General features: G+C 35.8%; 1 protein-coding gene across 4 annotated transcripts in view; it reads right to left on the reverse strand.

Moving 5' to 3' along the window:
• The window catches only part of PPEF1 (protein phosphatase with EF-hand domain 1), a 140595-nt gene that overhangs the window by 53256 nt on the left and 63477 nt on the right, over nt 1-23862 (reverse strand). For all 4 annotated transcript variants that reach the window (XM_057718245.1, XM_057718248.1, XM_057718247.1 and 1 more), the window contains 3 exons: nt 17314-17477; nt 8713-8827; nt 5382-5428 (listed from right to left, as the gene is read on the reverse strand). In XM_057718245.1, coding sequence (XP_057574228.1) covers nt 5382-5428; nt 8713-8827; nt 17314-17477 — 326 coding nt within the window. The remainder of the gene's footprint in view (nt 1-5381; nt 5429-8712; nt 8828-17313; nt 17478-23862) is intronic.

The following is a 23862-nucleotide window of genomic DNA, read 5'->3' on the forward strand; positions in this document are numbered from 1 at the left end:
GGAAAACACCTACAAATACAAACCCAAAACAATTCAGAAAATGGTAATTGGAACACACATGTCAATAATCACTTTAAATGTCAATGGATTAAATGCTCCAACCAAAAGACACAGACTGGCTGAATGGATACAAAAACAAGACCCTTCTATATGCTGCCTACAAGAAACCCACTTCAGACCAAGGGATACATATAGACTGAAAGTGAAGGGATGGAAAAAGATATTCCATGCAAATGGAAGTCAAAAGAAAGCTGGAGTAGCAATACTCATATCAGACAAATTAGACTTGAAAGTAAAGACTATTAAAAGAGACAAGGAAGGGCACTATATAATGATCAAGGGATCCATCCAAGAAGAACATATCACAGTGGTAAATATCTATGCCCCCAATATAGGAGCACCTCAATACATAAGGCAAATGCTAACAGCTATAAAAGGGGACATCGACAGTAACACAATAATAGTGGGAGACTTGAACACCCCACTTACATCAATGGACAGATCATCCAAACAGAAAATAAATAAAGACACACAAGCTTTAAAGACACATTAGACCATCTCGACTTAATTGATATTTATAGGACATTCCATCCAAAAACGACAGACTACACTTTCTTCTCAAGTGTACACGGAACATTTTCCAGGATAGATCACATCTTGGGTCACAAATCAAACCTCAGCAAATTCAAGAAAATTGAAATCATATCAAGCATCTTCTCAGACCACAACGCCATGAGACTAGACATCAATTACAGGAAAAAAACTGCAAAAAATACAAACACATGGAGGCTAAACAATTCACTCTTAAACAACAAAGGAATCACTACAGAAATCAAAGAGGAAATCAAAAAATATCTAGAAACAAATGACAACGAAAACACAACAACCCAAAACCTATGGGATGCAGCAAAAGCAGTTCTAAGAGGGAAGTTTATAGCAATACAGTCCTACCTTAAGAAACAAGAAAATGATCGAATAAACAACCTAACCTTACACCTAAAACAACTAGAGAAAGAAGAACAAAGAAACCCCAAAGTGAGCAGAAGGAAAGAAATCATAAAGATCAGAGCAGAAATAAATGAAAAAGAAAGGAAAGAAACCATAAGAAAAATAAATGAAACTAAAAGCTGGTTCTTTGAGAAGATTAACAAAATTGATAAACCATTAGCCAGACTCATCAAGAAAAAAAGGGAGAAGATGCAAATCAACAGAATTAGAAATGAAAAAGGAGAAGTCACAACGGACACCTCAGAAATACAAAACATCATGAGAGACTACTACAAGCAACTAGATGCCAATCAATTGGATAACCTGGAAGAAATGGATACCTTCTTAGAAAAATACAATCTTCCAAGACTGAACCAGGAAGAAATAGAAACCATGAACAGACCAATCACAAGTACAGAAATTGAGGCAGTGATTAAAAATCTCCCAACACACAAAAGCCCAGGACCAGATGGATTCACAGGCGAATTCTATCAAACATTTCAAGAAGAGTTAACACCTATCCTTCTCAAACTCTTCCAAAATATTGCAGAAGGCGGAGCACTCCCAAACTCATTCTACGAGGCTACCATCACCCTGATACCAAAATCAGGCAAAGATGTCACAAAAAAAGAAAACTACAGACCAATATCACTGATGAATATAGATGCAAAAATCCTCAACAAAATACTAGCTAACAGACTCCAACAGCACATTAAAAAAATCATACACCACGATCAAGTGGGGTTTATCCCTGGGATGCAAGGATTCTTCAATATACGCAAATCAATCAACGTGATACATCATATCAACAAATTGAAGGATAAAAACCATATGGTAATCTCAATAGATGCAGAAAAAGCTTTTGACAAAGTTCAACATCCATTTATGATAAAAGCTCTCCAGAAAATGGGCATAGAAGGAAATTACCTCAACATAATAAAAGCCATATATGACAAACCAAAAGCCAACATTGTTCTCAATGGAGAAAAACTGGAAGAATTCCCTCTAAGAACAGGAACAAGACAAGGGTGTCCACTCTCACCACTGTTATTCAACATAGTTTTGGAAGTGTTAGCCACAGCAATCAGAGAAGAAAAAGAAATTAAAGGAATCCAAATTGGAAAAGAAGAAGTAAAATTGTCACTCTTTGCAGATGACATGATATTATATATAGAAAACCCTAAAGACTCTACCAGAAAACTGCTAGCACTCATTGATGAGTTTAGTAAAGTAGCAGGATACAAAATTAATGCACAGAAATCTCTTGCATTCCTATACACGAACAACGGAAGAGCAGAAAGAGAAATTAAGGAAACTCTCCCATTCACCATTGCAACAAAAAGAATAAAATACCTAGGAATAAACCTGCCTAAGGAGGCAAAAGATCTGTATGCAGAAAACTTTAAGACATTGATGAAAGAAATCAAAGATGACACAAACAGATGGAGGGACATACCATGTTCCTGGATTGGAAGAATCAACATCGTGAAAATGACTGTACTACCCAAAGCAATTTACAGATTCAATGCAATCCCGATCAAATTACCAATGGCATTTTTCACAGAACTAGAGCAAGAAATCTTACGATTTGTATGGAAATGCAAAAGACCCCAAATAGCCAAAGCAATCTTGAGAAGGAAAAATGGAGTTGGTGGAATCAGGCTTCCTGACTTCAAACTATACTACAAGGCCATAGTGATCAAGACAGTATGGTACTGGCACAAAAATAGAAAGGAAGATCAATGGAATAGAATAGAGAACTCAGAAGTAAGCCCAAACACATATGGGCACCTTATCTTTGACAAAGGAGGCACGAGTATACAATGGAAAAAAGACAGCCTCTTCAATAAGTGGTGCTGGGAAAATTGGACAGCAACATGTAAAAGAATGAAATTAGAACACTTCCTAACACCATACACAAAAATAAACTCCAAATGGATTAAAGACCTACATGTAAGGCCAGACACTATAAAACTCCTAGAGGAAAACATAGGCAGAACACTCTTTGACATCCATCAAAGCAACATCCTTTCTGACCCACCTCCTAGAATCATGGAAATAAAATCAAGAATCAACGAATGGGACCTCATGAAACTAAAAAGCTTTTGCACAGCAAAAGAAACCATAAACAAGAATAAAAGGCAACCCTCAGAATGGGAAAAAATAATTGCCTATGAAACAACGGACAAAGGATTAACCTCCAAAATATACAAGCAGCTCATGAAGCTTCATACCAAAAAAGCAAATAACCCAATCCACAAATGGGCAGAAGACCTAAATAGACATTTCTCCAAAGAAGACATACAGATGGCCAACAAACACAGGAAAAGATGCTCAACATCACTAATCATCAGAGAAATGCAAGTCAAAGCCACAATGAGGTATCACCTCACACCAATCAGAATGGCCATCATCACAAAGTCTGGAAACAACAAATGTTGGAGAGGGTGTGGAGAAAAGGGAACTCTCCTGCACTGTTGGTGGGAATGTAAGTTGGTACAGCCACTATGGAAAACAATTTGGAGGTTCCTTAAAAAACTACAAATAGAACTACCATATGATCCAGTCATCCCACTCCTGGGCATATACCCAAAGAAAACCATAATCCCAAAAGAAACTTGTACCATAATGTTTATTGCAGCACTATTTACAATAGCCAGGACATGGAAGCAACCTAAATGCCCATCAACAAATGAATGGATACAGAAGATGTGGCATATATATACAATGGAATATTACTCAGCTATAAAAAGGGATGAGATGGAGCTATATGTAATGAGGTGGATAGAACTACAATCTGTCATACATAGTGAAGTAAGTCAGAAAGAGAAGGACAAATATTGTATGCTAACTCACATATACGGAATCTAAAAATGGTACTGATGAACTCAGTGACAAGAACAAGGAAGCAGATACAGAGAATGGACTGGAGAACTCGAGGTATGGGAGGGGGCGGGGGGTGAAGGGGAAACTGAGAAGAAGCGAGAGAGTAGCACAGACATATATATACTACCAACTGTAAAATAGTCAGTGGGAAGTTGTTGTATAACAAAGGGAGTCCAACTCGAGGATGGAAGATGCCTTAGAGGACTGGGGCGGGGAGGGTGGGGGGGACTCGAGGGGGGGGCGTCAAGGAAGGGAGGGAATATGGGGATATGTGTATAAAAACAGTTGATTGAACCTGGTGTACCCCCAAAAAAATAAAAATAAAAATAAATTAAAAAATAAAAATAAAAAATAAATAAATAAATAAATAAATAAATTTTAAAAAATAAATAAATAAAAAATAAAACAAATGAACTTATTTACAAAACAGAACCAGACTCACAGACAGAGAAAATAAAATTATGGTTACCAAAGGGGAAGGGGAGGGGATAAGTTAGGAGTATGGGATCAACAGATACACACTACTATATATAAAATAGATAAATCACTTTCCTGTACACCTAAAACTAACACAGTGTTGTAAATCTACTGTATGTCAATACTATTTTAAAAAAGAAAAAAGAATATTGCAGCCAAAAAAGAAATTAAGGGCCATGGAGGTTATGTGGCTTACTCAAGCTCTCACAGTCCCTAAAGAGTAAAACTGACTTCACGCCATAACAATCAGAATATATTTTCTTTCATAGGCCACCTGAGACACCTATGCTGTGCCCATTTATTCAACATGCTAGTTGTGGGGATGACGTATTAATCAAAAAGAGAGACAAAGAGGTACCACTGTGAAGGCAGAGGTCAGCTCAGGATCAATTTTCTATATGCAATCATCCCAGAAGCAAACATTTAGGTTGCAACCGCTGGCACAGAGAAAGAAATAAATCCAATCAAAGATGCAGAGAAATTCCAGGCCGGCCAAGCTGCTTTGTGCCCTCTGTGTGGGCTCCCACAAACGAAACCCAACAAATCAAGAGGAGTCATAGCACTGGAAGAGCAGCTGAGTCTGGCAATGGTGAGTCAGGGTGGAGAAGAGAAGAGCAGTTTGGAACTTGCTATGGGGGACTCCTTTCGGGCATAGTTAGTGCACACTGGAAGAGAAGACTGCTGCAGCATGCTCACTTCTGAACCAGATAACAATAAAATAAAACAGACTGTTTCTCTCCCCAACCTGTGCCGCCTGGACATTTACGATGTAATAAAGAACATAAATACAATCAGGTACAAATCCTAATGGATCTACAGACAACAATAATATTAAACAAGGACCCAAATTAAATCTTTAGAATTTTTTTGTGAAACCTGTGAGAAAAAAACAAATCTTTCAACTTCTTGGATAAAAACTGTCCTATTACATCTGTATTTGTACATATCCCTAATAAAACTAATATTGTTATTTGTCCTAGGACGGCCTTCCCCCAACAAAAATGTAAATATTTAGCGAAATAATAACTTACTTTATAGAAGATCAAAAAAAGATCATCTAGTTTCCCATGCAAATCACCTGGAAATGAAAGGAAAAATCACTATTCAGTAGGAAACAAGAAAATGTCCTTTTTGTAACAGAATTTGAAAACTGAAATACTGCTGATATACTCCAAGTGTTTTCAGGACTTTAGGTTTTTACCCTATGATGATATCAATTCAACAGACAATTCGTTTCGATAGCACTCTATGGAAACTTTGTCCCCTTTCCTATAGGGGACAGCATCCAATGTTGCAATTACCTATTCACTTGTGCCATTTATGCTATGCTTATCTCACTCTGTGCCAAGTGCTAGACTAAGGGTTTACATGAATTATCTTGTTCAATCCTCACAACCACTCTGAGATGGGTATTGTTTCCATCATACTCATTTTACAAATGAGGCTCAGAGTAATTAAGTAACTTATGCAAACTTGCCCAGCTACCAAGTAGCAGAGCTGGAATTCAAAATCAACTTTATCTCGCTTCAAAACTGAAGCTCTTAGTGATTGTTCTGTACTACCTACATTGTAATCTCTAGGAGAACAGCAATATTATCTATCTTGGCATTAAACATCCAAATGCCTCCCATAGTACCTGCTGCATAGTAGGCACTCAATAATTAAGTTTAATTGCTAAATGCATAGCTTTTTAAAGCCATGTTTTCAAGAATATGCTCCAGCAGTAGCACCTGAAACTTAAAAGTTGTGAGTAGATAGTTGACATTCTCTTGATGAGACCATTAGAGAAAATAAAAATGAAAGCATGGCTTTATAAAACTCAGCCAACTAAGGGAAAGCACATAAATATATGAAGCCATTAATTTAAAAAAAGAGTTAATATGTGAATATTCAAAAGCCCTATTTAGGTAACTATTTCTAGGTAAATATTTGACTTTCATAAGCTCTGATCATAAATTTTTATTCCTTGTATCCAACTTAATTACCAAATATAATTTAATTTAGGAACACTTTTACTCAGTTTGTTTAAAATGCTACAACCAAAATTAACCAAACATATATAAGAGATGACTCCAATTATAATGGGAATAATAAAACTAAAATCCTACATCACCAGCAGTTATTTATAAAATGACTACAATATTAAGAGCATATTAATACTACTGTATACTTAAATCTCATTGCTCTCACTCCAAATCTAAGGAAATGAAAATAGAAGGACTTTAATTATCAGTTAAATATACATTTTTAATTATTTTGTTTTCCTAATTTTCTTTAGGATGACTTGTTTTTCAAAGATTTGGGTAGTCAGAACTGTTGCAGCTCATATGCTAATAAATGAATTGGTTTCAGCATATTAAGAGTTGAGGCTATAAAATATTTGTAACTTCTAGCTGGACAGCAAAGGATAAAACTCAGTGTATCATGGAAAGACAGCCACAGAAAGATATTTCCACTGCATAGAAAAACATAAGTGCATAACTGGTTATCATTTATAACATGAATATAAACTAAAACACCTACTATATTTCATGCACATTGAGAACTAAGTAGCATGTTTAGATGTGCATGTAAAAAAAAGCATCTGGAGATTAAAATAATGGTAAAGGTTCATCATAATTTCTTTCCCTTTCCTACTACTGTCTTAAACAGAGGATGTTTTTGAAAATATGGCTCCAATTTTAAATTTTATTTTAAACGATGACCAAATTTTTCTAAGTTCAATGGGGCTATTAAAGACAGAAAATAATAATTCCTATGCTATGGGAACCTACAGGCCTTGGTTTTTCCTTCTATAAATGGTGCTATGTGGAAAAAGTCTGGAAATAAATGCCTAAGATGTGGGTATCTTTTAAAAAAATGGAACTGTCCAATCAATCCATTCCCATCTTTGTCTCATGATGGAAAATGAAACGTCAGTCAGAGAGGTGCATGATGGGAATTGAGATAGCAGATATGGGGCTAGCTCTAACCTGGGATGCAGAGGATCTGATTTTTAATTCTGACTCTGCCACTAACTAGCTGAGTGAGCTGAGGTGCAGACAGGGGGACAAGTTACTATATAGAAATGCATGGAAGGCAATACACTTTTCTCTCTGGGCCTCAATTTCACCCATAAGAGCAAGGAATAGACTAGATGGTCTCTGTAAGAACCATTCAGTTCTTATACTGTGTGATTCCAGGACTTACATTCCCTCTAATTAATTCATGTCTTCTTCCAGATCCTTTTATGCAAAGATAAGTCTCCAATGGCAACTGGAGTTATACTGGAAACATATGGCAACAGATCACACTCTCTGTTTGGCCTATTATATACACTCTGAGAGCAAATCTCACCCTGGCTCCACAGGCTTCATGGGTTGGCATGGCTTCCTGAGCCTCATGACCCAAAATTCTTTATCTCCATGAAAAGTAAGAACTGATGAGGCCTTGAATAAAAGGTCCCCACTGTTGAGATGCATCATCTGGTAGGCAGAGATGTGGTGGCCTGATTAGGTTGGAACTGAACAGTTAAGGACTCTTCAAAAGCCTGAGTCAGGGCATGTCATGGAGCATGTACTGCTACATCAAGTCCCTGTCACCACTATCAGATGCTAGAAATGGAAATGGTTTAATTAGATTATCAAATCCATTCTACCTGCCAGAGTAAGAGAAACATGGGCTAAAAACTGATTTGGAAAATAACAATCACTGTGTTGTAACCTAAAGGCTTAATTTGAAGTTAAGGGAATTGCTGTTCCTTCCACGTACTCCATTCTCAGACAGTCGCAAGCATGCTGAGCACCAACTGTGTTGAATTTCAATGTGTACTGCTTCCTGAAGCAATATCCTGCCAGGTTGGCCTATATGATAACAAAATCTCAGCTCTTGTTATTTAGAAGAACAAGGAACAGATTTCCGGGACATTCCTACTCTTCTAAACACTGCAGAGACCAGTTGGAAAAATCTAAAACAGCAGCCGAGGGCAGAGAAGAGTTTAATCTCCACCCTGCCTCGGGCTTTTCTCTTCCCAGCATAAATGGCACGCAGAGGCCCACCTAGAAAAAGCAACATTGAACAAAGATAATGAGAGCTAGACGGAGGGCAAAGAACGCTTATTCCACCCATGGGTGGTTTTCTGTATTAAAATGCTGCCTGCCTTTATAAAAAGCTATGAGTTCTTTAATTTCCCACATAATTAATTCCTGCCAGCTGGTATGCAAAACAAAGACAAGATGGGAAACAGTATTATCATGACAGATAACTCTATATTAACACTTTTCCCTTAATACAGTCCAGTTTACATAGTTTTCAAGTTAGGCCAATGATGTAGAACCAAGAGGCTCCTAGATATTAATTTGGCAACTCTGCTCTGAAACTTACCACAGATTGTTATCTCTTTGGAGGGAGAAGTTTTCGTGTGAGTGAAATTTGGCATTTGCTGCAGGAGCTTCTTGGTTTCAAATAGCACCTCTAAGACATAATAAGCATGAAGTATCTGTGAGGGCGAAGGAGAGAAAATAGCTATAATGAACTAGGAAGAAAGGCATGAGTGCATAGAAAGCAATTTAGGTGGAACATAGGAGCATATTTCAGGTAGCTGTAGTTCATGACAATCTCTAAATGATTTTTAAATAGATTATCCTAGCACAGTATCTGGCACATAACAAGCCCTCACTAGAGATCTGTAAGTTGAATGAATGAATGGTTCCTAGGACGTCTATACTCTCATGTTCTTAACTGGCATCACCCACTCACAGAACATTTCTGATTATTTTTGGTCCTTAGAGCCCAAGAGAGGTGACAGGAAGAAAAGGAGACTCCCTTGCCCTAAGGAAATGTGCAGGCAAAAAAATACATAAAAGAGAAGGAGGGAAAAAAGAGAGAAGGAGAAAGAAAAAGAGAAGCAGAGAGACTGTTCAAGAGGGGCTGCTTTGCATTTGTTTGTGATCTCTTACCACCTGGGCTGGGAACTAGGTGCGGGTGCTGGGTTAGGAGATCTCATGAGTCAGCCAGACAGGCCCCAAGGGACTCCTGAGCCAGGTATCCCAGGTGTGGCTCAATATCTGATGCACAGATGTGAATTTACAGGACAGCAAGCACACATATACAAGTCTAAGCATAAAACATATTGCAAACCCAAATAAACCATTCGGATTATCTCCTATTATGACTATTCATCCCTCCATCTCCTCCAGTTACAGTGCTGATGACAGTATTGTTTTGGACAGATTTACTGGGTTTTCTCCTCCAGGATTTTTTATTTATTTATTTTTTAATACAGTGTGTTGTTCTCTCTTTTTTTAAATTATAAAATATTCCAAATCCATAATTCAAAACATAATGTAGCTGATACAAATTTAACAGATGCTAACACCACTTCATGGTCAGGACTGTTTGTATCTGTACTGTCCAATGCAGTAGACACTGGTCACATGGGGTTACTGACCACTTGAAAAGGGGCTAGTCAAAACTGAGATGTAATGTAAGCACAAAATACACACTGGATTTTAAAGACAATATGAAAAAAAAAGTAAAATGTCTCATTAAACATTTTTCATATGATTACATATTAAAATGATAATTTTATATATTGGAGTAAATAAAACATTATTAAAATTAATTTCACTTGTTTTACTTTTATAATGTTGATGACTAGAAGATTTTAAATTATGTATGTGGATCACATTATATTTCTATTGGACAGCAATGGTTTAGATTATTGGAGGCTGAGAGAGAGTGGTTTAGATTATTGGAGGCTGAGATATGTCTACATATTATTTAGATAATGCTTTGGGTATGGGATTCAGTACAGATGGAACCCTTTGGAACAATCCTATCTCACGGTCTCCTGAAATTTCCATTTCCACTTCCTATTAAAATAATGAAATTGTTTTCTATCCAAAAACAAATAATTTAAGTTTGGAGAATTTTCATGATTAAATAATTTTAAAAACAAACAAAAAATCAGGAAGCAGGATTTGAAGCAATGTGAGAATTAGGAGGAAAGAGAAGATCCCCTGGATGTTAATTAGTGGGGAGCAACCCACATTTCCTGTCTCTCCAAACCTAACGGATTGCTACAGATTTTCCCCACAAAAACATTCTAGATCCATTCAATGCACAACATTGAGTCAAATCTTGAATGTGAACTTTCCTTTAGCCACATTTTAAAGCAACAGGCAAAACACTTTGATAGACTGATTTATTTCAATTTGCATATTTAATTTATTGATTCCTAAAACTGGCTTCAGTGTTACCTTAACTTGCCATCGTAGACTTTCTGGACCATTTGTAATGCTAATCAGAGTAATTGCTGTCTGAAAAGACAGTTGTTTTTTTAAGTTAAAGTAACAAATAATCATTAAGGATACACTGCAATAACAGAAAATTCCTGTTATGAAAATAGTGTTTCTGGGTCCTTTTTGGATTGGCTTAAATCACTTTGGTATTATTAGTCCCTACAGAGCCACTCTATTTCTCTTTCAATAACATTATAATTGTGTTTACAATTGCAATATTAAATACTCAAAAGAGTTAACTCAGATGTTGATTTCTATGTTTACAAATTCTATATTCAGATTAAATGGCAACTTAAAATATTCACATTCTTTTAAAGGCATTGAGGGAGGAAAATATCACTTTTAAAGGATTTTCTTTTTTTAATTAATTAATTTATTTATTAACATTTATTTACGGCTGCATTGGCTCTTTGTTGCTGAGCACAGGGCTTTCTCTAGTTGGGTTGAGCTGGGATTACTCTTCATAGCACACGCAGGCTTCTCATTGCAGTGGCTTTTCTTGTTACAGAGCACAGGCTCTAGGTGTGCAGGCTCAGTAGTTGTGGTGCATGGGCTTAGCTGCTCCGCAGCATGTGGGATTTTCCCGGACCAGAGCTCGAACCCATGTCTCCTGCATTGGCAGGCAGATTCTCAACCACTGCACCACCAGGGAAATCCCCAGGATTCTCTTTTTTAAAAATTAACTGATTAAAAAAAAAAATCCTCATTTTTAAAGTCAAAATAAAAATTTAAACAGCAAAAATGGAGTATAATAATGAAAAGCAATTTTCCTTCTTCCCCAAACTTCAGTCCCCTTTTCCTATTCCCCAAAACAGCCACTATTAAATGTCTTGAATATCTTTCCAAAAAATATTCTATGCATTTGCAAGCATATAAAAATCAATATAACCACATATGAATATGCAAACACACATATAAGTACACAATCCCTTAAATAAAATGTGGTATAGTCACACAAAGGAGTATTATTCAACCAAAAATAGGAATGAGCTACTGCTACATGCGACAACATGAATGAACCTTGAAAACATTATGCCAAGCAGAAGCCACCAGACACAAAAAGCCACATATTATATGACTCCATTTATACAAAATGTGCAGATTAGGCAAATCTGTAGAGACAGAACGTAAACTAGCAGTTGCCAGGGGCTAGGGAGAAGAGGGAATGAGGAATGGCTGCTTAATGGGTACAGGGTTTTGTTTTGAGGATGATAAAAATGTTCTGGAATTAGATAGTGGTGATGATTGCACAACATTGTGAATATACTAAAAACCAATGAATCATACACTTTAAAATGGTTAAAACAATCAATTTTATGTTATGTGAATTTTATCTCAATTTTTAAAAATCAAAATATATATGCTTATTAATTTTGTTAACAAATGGGAGCACACTGTACACTATGTTGAACCTTTTATTCTTCCCTTAACATCATAATTTTTTTCATTTTTATAAAATAAAAATTGCCTATCTTTTCTATTATAGCTCCTTGGATTTTTGTCATATCTTTTATGTCCTTGAGTATATTAAGCTTATTTATTTTAAACTCTTGAGTCTGATAATGCCATTATCTAAAAACTCTATAGGTTTGTTTCCATTGTTTGCTGTTTGCCTCAGTTTCCTTTTGTAAATCTTGCATCCTCCTGTGTCTGATTAACATCTCTGTTAAGTTCTGGATATAGTATTTGAAAATTGAAGAAATAATCTGAGGCCCTATTTTATTCCAGAGAGGGTTTAAATTTTCTTTTGGCAAGTGGCTAGGAACACTAACTGTCTAGGATGAACTCAATTCAATTTCAGGAATCAGATGATTCAAAATTTTGCTTCGGTCCCTACAGAGCCAGTACTTCTCATTCATTCTTATTCCTAGGGTACACCCTTAAGGTCCTAACCTGAGATTAAGGGTTTTGGGGTGATGTCAGAAAATAATGAAGTAGATAGTTCCAAGATCCCACCCCCCTGCAGAAACTCTGAAAAATCAAGCCAAAAAAAAATAGATCAAACAAACAGAAAAACTTGTCAGATCCAATTTTGTTAGAACTCTGGAAAATAGTCAAAGTTCACAGCAACAAAGTAAATGCTAAATCAAGAAAGAGGTAACTTAAAAATGGCTCAGTGCAAGCAGAAAGTAAAGGCTAAGATGGATTTGTAAACAGCCAGGCTAAGCAGTAAAGGAGTGTACCAACACAGAGCCAATCTGCAAAGACTAGATTTTCCTTTCTTCCCTTCCCTTCCCTTCCCTTCTTTCTTTCCCTCTCCCGCTGTCTTTCTCCCTTTCCTCCTTTCTTTCCTCCTTCCTTCCTCCCTCCCTCCTTTCTTTCTCTCTCCCTTCCTTCCTTCCATCCCTCCTTCCTTCCTTCCTTCCTTCTTAATGGCTCTTGGTATTCAAGGAAATCTCTGTCAAAACACTAGGTGAACACAGGCTAAAAGAAAAGAAACTGTGGAGACCTCACACACAACTAGACCTGAGAGACACCTATAGAATACTCCACCCAACAACAGCAGACCACACATTCTTTACAAGTGCACATGGAATATTCTCTAGGATAGACCAGATGTTAGGCCACAAAACAAGCCTCAATATGTTCTAAAAGACTGAAATTACACAAAGTATCTCTTCTGACCACAATGGAATGAAACTAGATATCAATAACAGAAGGAAAACTGGAAAATTCACAAATATGAGGAAATTAAACAACATACTTTTGAATAACCGATGGGACAAAGAAGAAATCATGAGGGAAATTAGAAAATACTTTGAAGCATTTATATTCCAATAAAGAGCTTCAAAAATTAAATTAAATTAAATTTTAAAAAAAGAAACAAAATACTTTGAGATGAACAAAAATTAAAACACAACATACCAAAACTTATGGGATACAGTAAAAGCAATGCTCAACAAGAAATGCATGGCTGTAAATGCCTACATTAAGAAAAAAGAAAGATCTTGAATGAAAAGCCTAACTTAATGCTTAAGGAGCTAGAAAAAGAAGAGCAAATTAAACTGAAAGCCAGCAGAAGGGAGAAGATAAAGATTAGAGAGCAGATAAATGAAATAGAGAACAGAAAACCAATAGAGAGAATCAACAAAACCAAAAGTTGGTTCTTTGAAAAGAGCTACAAAATTGACAAAATTTTACCTAGACTGGCCAAGAAAAAAAAAGAGAGAAAATGCAAATAAGTATAATCAGAAATGAAAATGGGGACACTACCATTGACCTTAAAGAAATAGAAAGAATAATAAGAGAATACTATGAACAATTTTATACTAACAAATTAGATAATTTAGATGAAATGGAAAAATTCCTAGAAACACACAAATTATCATAACTTACTCAAGAAGAAATAGAAAATCTGAACAGATCTAGAACAAGTAGAGATTGAATCAGTAATCATAAACTTCCTAACAAAGAAAAGTACAAGACCAGACAGCTTCACTGGTGAACTGTACAAAACATTTAAAGAAGTAACACCAATCCTTCTCAAACTCTTCTAAAAAACAGAAGAGAAGGAAGCAATTCCTAACTCATTTCATGAAGCCAGTATTACCTTGATATCAAAGCCAGATAAAGACACCACAGGAAAAGAAAATACAAACCAATATCTCCTACGAATGAAAGGCAAAAATCCTCAACAAATATCAGCAAACCAAATCCAACAGAATTTCTAAAGAATTATATCTCATAACCAAGTGGGATTTATTCCAGGAATATAAGAGTGGTTCAGCATAAGAAAGCTAATTAATATAACACACAACATTACTATAAAAAACACACAATCATCTCAGCTGATGCAGAAAAAGTATTTGACAAATTCCAACACCTTTTCATGATAAAGCCACTCAGGAAACTAGGAATAGATGGAAATTTCCTCAACTTGATAAACAGCATTTATTTAAAAAAAAAAAACCAAAAAAACCCCACAACTAACATCAGACTCAGTGGTGAAAAGACTGAAAGCTTTCCCCCTAAAATCAGGAACAAGAAAAGCATGTTTGCTCCCACCACTGCTATTCAACATTATACTGGAAATCCTAGCCAGAGCAATTAGACAAGAAAAGAAATAAAAGACACCTAAATCAGAAAGGAAGAAGTAAAACTGTCTCTATTCACAGATTATGTGATCCTGTATATAGAATATCCAAAAGAATACACACACACACACACACAAATACACACCTATTAGAGCTAATAAATGAATAATTCAGCAAAGTTGCTGAGCAAAATATCAACCCACAAAAATCAGTTGTGTTTCTAAACACCAGCAATGAACAATTCAAAAGGGAATTAAAAAAGCAATTCCTTTTACAATAGCAACCAAAAGAATAAAATACCTAGGAATAAATTTAAGGTAGTGAAAGACTTATATACTTAAAAGTATAAAATTATAAAACACAGCTGAAAGAAATTAAAGAAGACCTAAATAAATGGAAAAACATCCCATGTTCATGGATTAGAATTAATATTGTGAAGAAAACAATACTACCCAAAGCAATCTACAGATTTAGCACAATCCCTACCAAAGTCTCAGTGGGCTTTTTTGCATAAATGGAAAAGTCAATCTTCAAATTCACTGCAAGAGATCCTAAATGCCAAAACAATATTGAAAAAAAATAAAAAAGTTGAAGGATTCACACTTCCTTATTTCAAAACTTACCACAAAGCTACATTAATCCAGACAGTGTGGTACTGGCATAAGGATAGACACACACACCAATGGAATAGAATTGGGAGTCCAGAAATAAATCCATACAGCTATGGCCTATTAATTTTTTACAAAGGAACCAAAACCATTCAATGGGGAAAGAACAGATTCTTCAACAAAAAGTATAGGGACAACTGCATATTCACATGCAAATAATGAAGTTGGACCCATACCTCATACCATATAGAGATATTAACTGAAAATGGCTCATAGAGCTAAATGTCAGAACTACTATAAAATTCTTAAAAGAAAACATAGGGGTAAATCTTCATGACCTTGGATTCAGCAATGGATTCTTAGATATGATGCCAAAACACAAGCAACCGGAGAAAAAAGGGGACAAATTAGACTTTATCAAAATTAGAAACTTTTGTGACTCAAAAGACATTATTAAGAAAGTGACAAGATAATCTACAGAATGGGAGAAAATATCTGCAAATCATATATCTGATAAGGGACTTGTATCCAGAATATATAAATAACCCTTACAACTCAATAGTAAAGAGACAAATAACCTGATTTTAAAATGGGCAAAGGATCTAAATAGACATTTCTCCAAAGAATGTGTGCAAATGGCCAGTAAGCATGAAAAGATGCTCAACATCTTAGCCATTAGGGAAACGCATATCAGAACCACAATTTTTAAAAAATGAGTTTTTAAAAATTTATTTATTTATTTATTTATTTTTATTTATTGGCTATGTTGGGTCTTTGTTGCTGCGTGTGGGCTTTCTATAGTTGCAGAAATGGGGATTACTCTTCATTTCAGTGTGAGGGTTTCTCATTGCAGTGGCTTCTTTTGTTGTGGAGCACAGGCTTTAGGTGCATGAGCTTCAGTAGTTGTGGCATGCATGCTCAATAGTTGTGGCTCTTGGGCTCTAGAGCACAGGCTCAGTAGTTGTGGCTTGTGGGCTTAGTTGCTCTGTGACGTGTGAGATCTTCCTGGACCAGGGCTCAAACCTATGTCCCCTGCATTGGCAGGCAGATTCTTAATCACTGCACCACCAGGGAAGCCCCCAGAACCACAATTAGATACCACTTTACACACAACTAGGGTGGCTATAATAAAAATAAAATTAAAAATTAAAAAAAAAAGTGTTGGCAAAAAATGTGGAGAAATTGGAACCCTCACATATTACTGGTGGTAATGTAAAATGGTACAGCCACTGTGGTAAACAATTTAGCCATTCCTCAAAACATTAAACATTGAGTTACCCTATGACCCAGCAATTCCACTCCTAGGTAAATACTCGAGAGAACTGAAAACATATGTTCATATAAAAACTTATACATAAATGTTCATGGCAGCATTGTTCATAATAGCCAAAAGGTAGAAAAAATCCAAATGTTCATCCACTGATGAATGGATAAACAAAATGTGGAATACTCATATAACAGAATATTAGTCAGCCATAAAAATAAAGGAGTAATGAAACATGCTATGACATGAATGAACGTTAAAAACATTATGCTAAGGGAAAGAAGCCACATACAAAAGGAAACATATTATATGATTCCGTTTGTATGAAATATCCAGAAGAGACAAATCCATAGAGACAGAAAGTAGAACCTTGGTTGCCAGGAGTGGGGGAGGAGGGAATGGTAATGGGTGCGGCGCTTCTTTTGAGGGTGAAGAAAATGTTCTGGAATTAGATATTAGTGACTGTTGCACAATCTTGTGAATGTACTAAAAAGCACTGAATCGTACACTTTAAAATGGTTAATTTTATGGTATATGAATTATATCTCAGAAAAAGAACAAGGAAATACTGTGAGCCCATAGAGAGGAGGTTTCTGTGCACCTGAGGAGACTTCTATTTAATGGGTTAAGCAAAGCAAAGGGTAGCCCTCACTTAATGTGAAGCTTTTTCCCAAGGGAATGCATTTCTGCTATAGTGTTTTCATCTATTCATTCAACAGATAGTCATTGAGCACATGTTACATACAAGAATCAGGATAGTATCTGCTTCTACTTGCCTGTTGTTGCTTGAAGGCCTCAACAAGTAAATCAATATCTGTAAAAGTGAGAGGAAATTGCAGCCGAGGACCAGAGTAGGAGTCCGGGACATCTATCAACTGCAAATAGTCCTGTCTATCCTTGTTGCCCTGGATGCTGCTACCAAAAAGCGGAGTTACTAATTCTGGAAATGGAAAGACAGAAAAGGGGGGGGGGGGGATTAACAATGCCATAATTAAAATGCCGTAAATAACTTCTTGAATACCTGGCCATGCTAGGTATTATAAATGTTGCGTGCTAAATGTTACGAATACTAAGATATCCCACATATAACCATGAGGAATGATTTGTTCTGAGGTCAGTTGGTACATTCACATGAATCATCATTATCCCTTCCTGGGTGGACATTTTACCAAAGCAGTGAGTTCATCAATGGGAAGGAGAGGGAGGAACACAGGGAAAACTGGTCAATCAAGGTATTTTGATGCTCTGAAGCTCTAACTCTACATTTTTTTTCCCACTCTAATATCTCAGATTTTTAGAAATAGGGCTGAAAATATGACAATGCACTGTATTTGGGTCAAACATTTGTGGCTATTCAGAATATACAGAAAACTAGGTGGCAACATTTAATTTTTCCCTGTTAAAAACACTTCAAATTTTACTTAGCTATAATTGATTTGTTTCTCTCGTCACATAAAAACCAATTTTCGGACATGATTTTCTTTTTCTTCTTGGTAACAAAGCAGATAAAGTTAGATAACCAACCATAGACAGAAATTCCCAAAGGACCTCTCTCTCTCTCGGAGAGACATTTCTGTGTAAGAGATTACCTGCACTGCCCATTTGGGTGCTGAGCCCCAGGATCTCTTTCTTGCTAGACTGCCTATGAAACAGTCAGCCCAAGAAAAGAAATCTGGCCAATTCAGGTGGAGAAATGCGAAAAGTGATACGGTAGATTGATTGCAAAAGTATCCCCTATTCTCTACCCCAACCTCTAGTCATGCTCTTTTGATTTTGCAGCCACTCTCATCAAGAGTCTCTTTCCCCAGCCCTTGAAGCTGGGTTGGGTTTGTGACTTGAGTTGGACTAAAGAATATGGTGGAAGCGTTATGTACCATTTCCAAGCCAAGGCCTCAGGAGGCCTTATATGCTTCCATGCTCTCTCTTTTGAAAACGTGCCACTACCACAAATCCCAGGCTAGTCTACAGAAAGCTCCAAGACCATGTGGAGCAGAGCTGAGTCACCCTAGCCAAGGCCATCCATCCTAGATCAGCTGCCAGCCAGTAGACCTATAAACAAACACATGAGTGAACTCCAGCCAAGACCTGAAAAACTGCCAAATCAAGTCTGCCAAGATCAGCAGAAGTGCTCAGCTAATCTGTAGACTTGTAAGCAAAAAGAAATGTTTATTACATGCTAATGAGCTATTGTAGCTGTTTAATACACAGCATTATTGTAGTAACAGGTAACTGATAGAGAGGACAATGACATACTCTTCAGCTCATTAACACTGAATTGTTACTAAGCTCATTAATCAGAAGTTCTTTATAGGTTTGGAGGGTATGATGTTAGCAGATGTAGATAGAACACATTGTTTCTCATGATTCAGTTATGCTGAGAGATTACAATTAAAAACTAAACTTGAAATTTATTTCTAAAGTCATATTTGGTAATTTTTAAATGTTTTCTAAATTATTGTGTACCCCAATATTTTTGGGTGGTAGTTGATGATGTTTTATTAGAAGTTAAATTTAGGAGTAATAATGTCTGCCTTCAATGTGGTCCAGCAGGTTTTTTTTCTCATTTAGATTTGGTTTGAGATTTGAGAAAACTTATTTCATTTATGTTTGAAAACTAGAAATGTAGAGTATCTTGGTAAATTTTATCTCAGGTTCATTTTGTAGGCAGGAAAACCAAAATATTCTACTTAACTATCTTAATTATCATTTCTACTTGGTAGTCTTTCTTAGAACTGCATCTTGCTCCAAAAAAAAAAAAAAACCTTTCCTCTTCCTAACTTTACACACTGAAAAATCAGGCTCCTCTTGGGAAAATAGCAACAACAACCAAAGAAACAAAACCAAAACCAACCCTAGCAGTTTCACTATATCATAACTAATTTACTGAGAAATCCCAACTGGTGAGGTATAAATAAGAACTGATTTTCTTTTCCCCATCATTGCCTTTATCAATGTTCTATCAACTTTCCCTTTCTCATCAGCTCATACATCAAGTGAATTCCATCAGTTCTGGTTATTAAAACGCAGTCTTGTCATTTAAGACCATAATAAAAATATCATTTTTCTTCTTTAAAAAAAGTCCAGTCTGGCCCTTCCTTTCATACATCTGATGATCCTCATTTCTTATAAGTTCAGTGATAAATATATGAAAAAGCACCATTTCCTTAAACCAATTCTTTTTTCTTTTGGCAGGATCTTAGTTACCCAACCAGGGATTGAACCCGGGCCCCATATAGTGGAAGCACAGAGTACTAACCACTGGACCACCAGGGAATTCCCTAAACCAATTCTTAATCAAAACTACTCAATATGAAATATCAGTAAACATCAAATCATAATCCTTCTGATGGTTTTTATCCACATAAAAAAGAATAACATAGATCCTCTTGCTAACGTGGGTAGCTAATGTGGGCCATATATGAAAACAATCAAAAGCTTTAACATTTCAAATGCAAGTACTGTGCTTGTGGGCTATAACTATTATAACTAATAATAATGATTTAATGAATGCCAGCAATATAAGAATATTTGTGCAATGTAATTAGAATTAATCCTTACCTATTTGGTCAACATGTCAACATGAATCTATAGTAATTAAATATAATAAAATCTTGAATTAAACCGAATGATACCTTTACAAGTTGTTCTAAAGAAAATACCTCAAAAATACCCACTACACACAATCTTTTCTTTTACCCAGTACAGACTCAAAATCTGGACTGGGAAAAATCTAAAGCCGATAATTAAAAAAAAAACAAAAACAATTTCTGCCTCTACCACCCACATGTCACTTTGAAAACAAGCTCCAGACATTGCTGGAAAAAGAAAAGCACCAATTCAACCATGTTTATAGTTACTTCATTTTTCAATTATGAATCTGGATTAAAATCATGAGTGTTCATACAATAACTTCAATAAATGCCAAAATGACATTTTGTAAAATTCAACACCTGTTCTTCATTTTTTAAAAAACTCGGAAAACTAGTAATGGAAGGATACCTCCTTAAAGTATTTTTAAAAAATTAAATCAACAGTAATGGTTTTTCCATTAAGTCACTAACAAAATGAGGATGCCCACTTTCACTGTTTCATTTAAACACTGTTCTGCTATCTCCAGCAAATATAATAAAACATGAAGCCAAAACAAGAGCAATGACTATTGGATAGAAAGATATAAAAATAAAGTTAGTTGTGACCAGTGTGATTAAATATCTACACTCAAGAAAATCAATTGAAAAACTCCCAGAACTGATAGGAGAATGAAAATAATACAGACGTTAATCTCATTGGTTTGAATCACAGCTTCACCACTGATAAGATGATTAACCTTGGGAGGTTACTTTATATGCCTCAGTATTCTCATCCACAAAAGGGGGATGATATTACTAATTTCATTGGTTTGTCATGAAAACTAAATGAAATGATATATTTAAAGCACTTAAAGACATGGCACATGGCATTTAATAAATATCAGTAGTGATAATAATTATTATTATTATTTAATGTTACTGTTCGATAGTAGCACAATACAAAATAAACAGACATAAATCAAACGCTTTACTAAATATTACCAATAATCATTAGGGAGATAAAGTGGGGAAAATATATTATTCACCATAGCAAAAAAAATATAAAATATCTGGCTTGATAGAACATTTTGATTGATTTTGGAAGCAGAAAGATAAGTCAAAACAACACTTCTACTCACTCCATCCCACTCCCCACTTTGGCAGACTCTGTTTAAACCTGTTGTTATGTATATAGCAGCTTTGGCTTTCTACCTGTGAGAGGAGGCTGATGTGAAAAATCACACTGGGGAATGGATGTGTAGAGTCTCTCCATCAAGTCCTAGAATTGGCTTTGAGCAAGCAGTGGGACATGTAGGTCACCTATCACCTTTGGAACACTCAGAATGTCTCAGCATACTCTGTACCTCAGTGGTAAAACCATTAATCTGGCCCTGGTATCTGGAAACGTTAAGTGACCTTCTGGTCCCTAAATAAACCCTGCTTAGGGGCCACAGCACTTCTGCCAAACAGGCCTAGGTAGAGGTTGTCTTGAACTTTCCCACCAAAAAGGGCCATCAGAAAGCAACCTACAGTGATGTATGATATGGTGACTCTAGTCAACAATACTCTATTTGTATATTGAAAGTTGCTAAGAGAGTACATTTTGAAAGCTCTCACCACACACACACAAAATTGTAACTATGTGAATTGATGTGTGTGTTAACTAACACTGTGGTAATCATTTTGTAATATATGCATATAATAAATCATTATACTGTACACCTTAAACTTATATAATATTATATGTTAATTATACTTTAGTAAAGCTGGAAAAAATTTTGAAAGCAAAATCAACATATAGCAATAATCTGTAAATCTCTTTTTCTGATACATATAATAACTAAATCAGTATGATTTTAGGACTCTAAAATAGAGAGATGTATAAGATAACAGAGAGCCCAGAAATATGCTCTATTACACATTTGTTAAATGAATACATTATTAAGGAGGCACTACAAAACATGGTGAAAAGATACATTATGAAATAAATGCGGGAAAAATTTGGTTAACTACTTGGACATTTTCTTTATAGTTGTATTTTTTAATTATTCTCAACCACTAGGCATCAAAATTTCCTTTTTAGTTTAATATCAAAAATTCAAAATTTATGAAATGTTAAAACTTTTAAAAGTCAAACCATAAACAATCTAGAAAAACTGTCATTGTAATCCACATTTTAAATATTTCAGGGCCTTCTAAGTTTAAAAGCAGAAGGATTCACAAAGAAAAAGATATTTAGACTTGAAAAGAAAGATATTTTAAATAATTAATGGATGAAAATTTCCTAAACCTGACAAAAATACCAACTTAGATATAACAGAAGCTCAGCAAACCCCACACAGGATAAATAAAAGTGAAACCTCATCAAGGTATATTATGGTTAAAACCCTATTTTCCAATGTCACTTAGGTTATTTTGTTCCTTCCCCACCTCCTTTGGGTGATGGTTATTCATTTGTAATACAATTAAGTTCATTTGTCACAGTGTATATTCTATTTGGGAATCACATTCTCTCTCTCTCTCTCTTCCTGTTTTTAATTAAATTTTTTTTAGGGATGTGAAACATTATCATGGTTCTAAGAGTCAGAACTACAAAAAGGTATTCTCAGAGAAGTGTTACTTCCCCTCATCCCCATTCTCCCCATTCTTTCTGCTCTGCTCCCATGCATCCCTCCATTCCCTGTAGATAAATAATGCCATTAGTTTCTGATTTATCCTGTATTTATTTTTGCACAAATGAGTACACACATACACACACACACACACACTCATATCAGGCAAGGGTTTCTCAAGCAGGATACAGAAAGCACTAACCATAAAAGAAAAAAAACTGTACTACATTAAAATCAAGAATGTCTACTCATCAAAAGACATCATTTAAAGATTAAAGACTAGGGAGATGAATAAAAGCCAAAGAATAGGAGTAGATACTTGCAATAAATTTATCTAACAAGGATTCACATTCTCATATTTAGAATACCTAGGGAGCTCTTATAAATTGGTAAGAAAAAGGCAGATAACCCAGTAGAAAAATGGGCAAAAGACCTGAATAGGCACTTTGCCAAATGGGATGTCCACATGACTGCTAAACACTCAAACAGGTGATCAACTTCTCTGCTCACCAGGGGAATGCAAATTAAAGCAGAAATATGTTACTACTACATACCCACCAGAATGGCTAAAATGAAAAGGACTGATAATTTCAAGTGTTGACAAAGACACTGAACAACTGGAACTCTCATACACTGTTGGCAGTATAACTTGGTGCAACAATTTTGTAAAACTGTTTATCAGTACGTAATAAAGCTGAACATATGCATGCCCTATAATTCCAAACTTCCTTTCCTGGGTTGTGGTACATCTTTAAAATAATGGTCCCCAATGAATCACATCTCCTTGTATTCATATCCCTTTACAAGATAATGCTGCTGCTACTGCTCCCTGCAAGAGATGGATCTTTCCTAACCCCTCTGAATCTGCACCTAGCCTTGTTGACTTGCTTTGACCAATAGGATATGGCAGAACTGATTTTGTGTGACTTCCAAAGCAGAGGCCTAAAGAGGCCATGGGGCTTGTGCCTTTGCCCTCTTGGGATCCAGTTGCCATATAAAGAAGTTCAGGATATTCTGTTGGACAGAGAGGCTGCATGAAGAAAAATGAGGTATCCAAGTTCATAGCCAATACCAAAGTCCCAAACATGTGAGTAAAACCATTTGGACCTCCCTCCCCAGCCCATCTAAGCTGAGTGAACCCAAC

Source organism: Hippopotamus amphibius, chromosome X (genome assembly GCF_030028045.1).
Source record: "Hippopotamus amphibius kiboko isolate mHipAmp2 chromosome X, mHipAmp2.hap2, whole genome shotgun sequence".
Taxonomy (NCBI): domain Eukaryota; kingdom Metazoa; phylum Chordata; class Mammalia; order Artiodactyla; family Hippopotamidae; genus Hippopotamus; species Hippopotamus amphibius.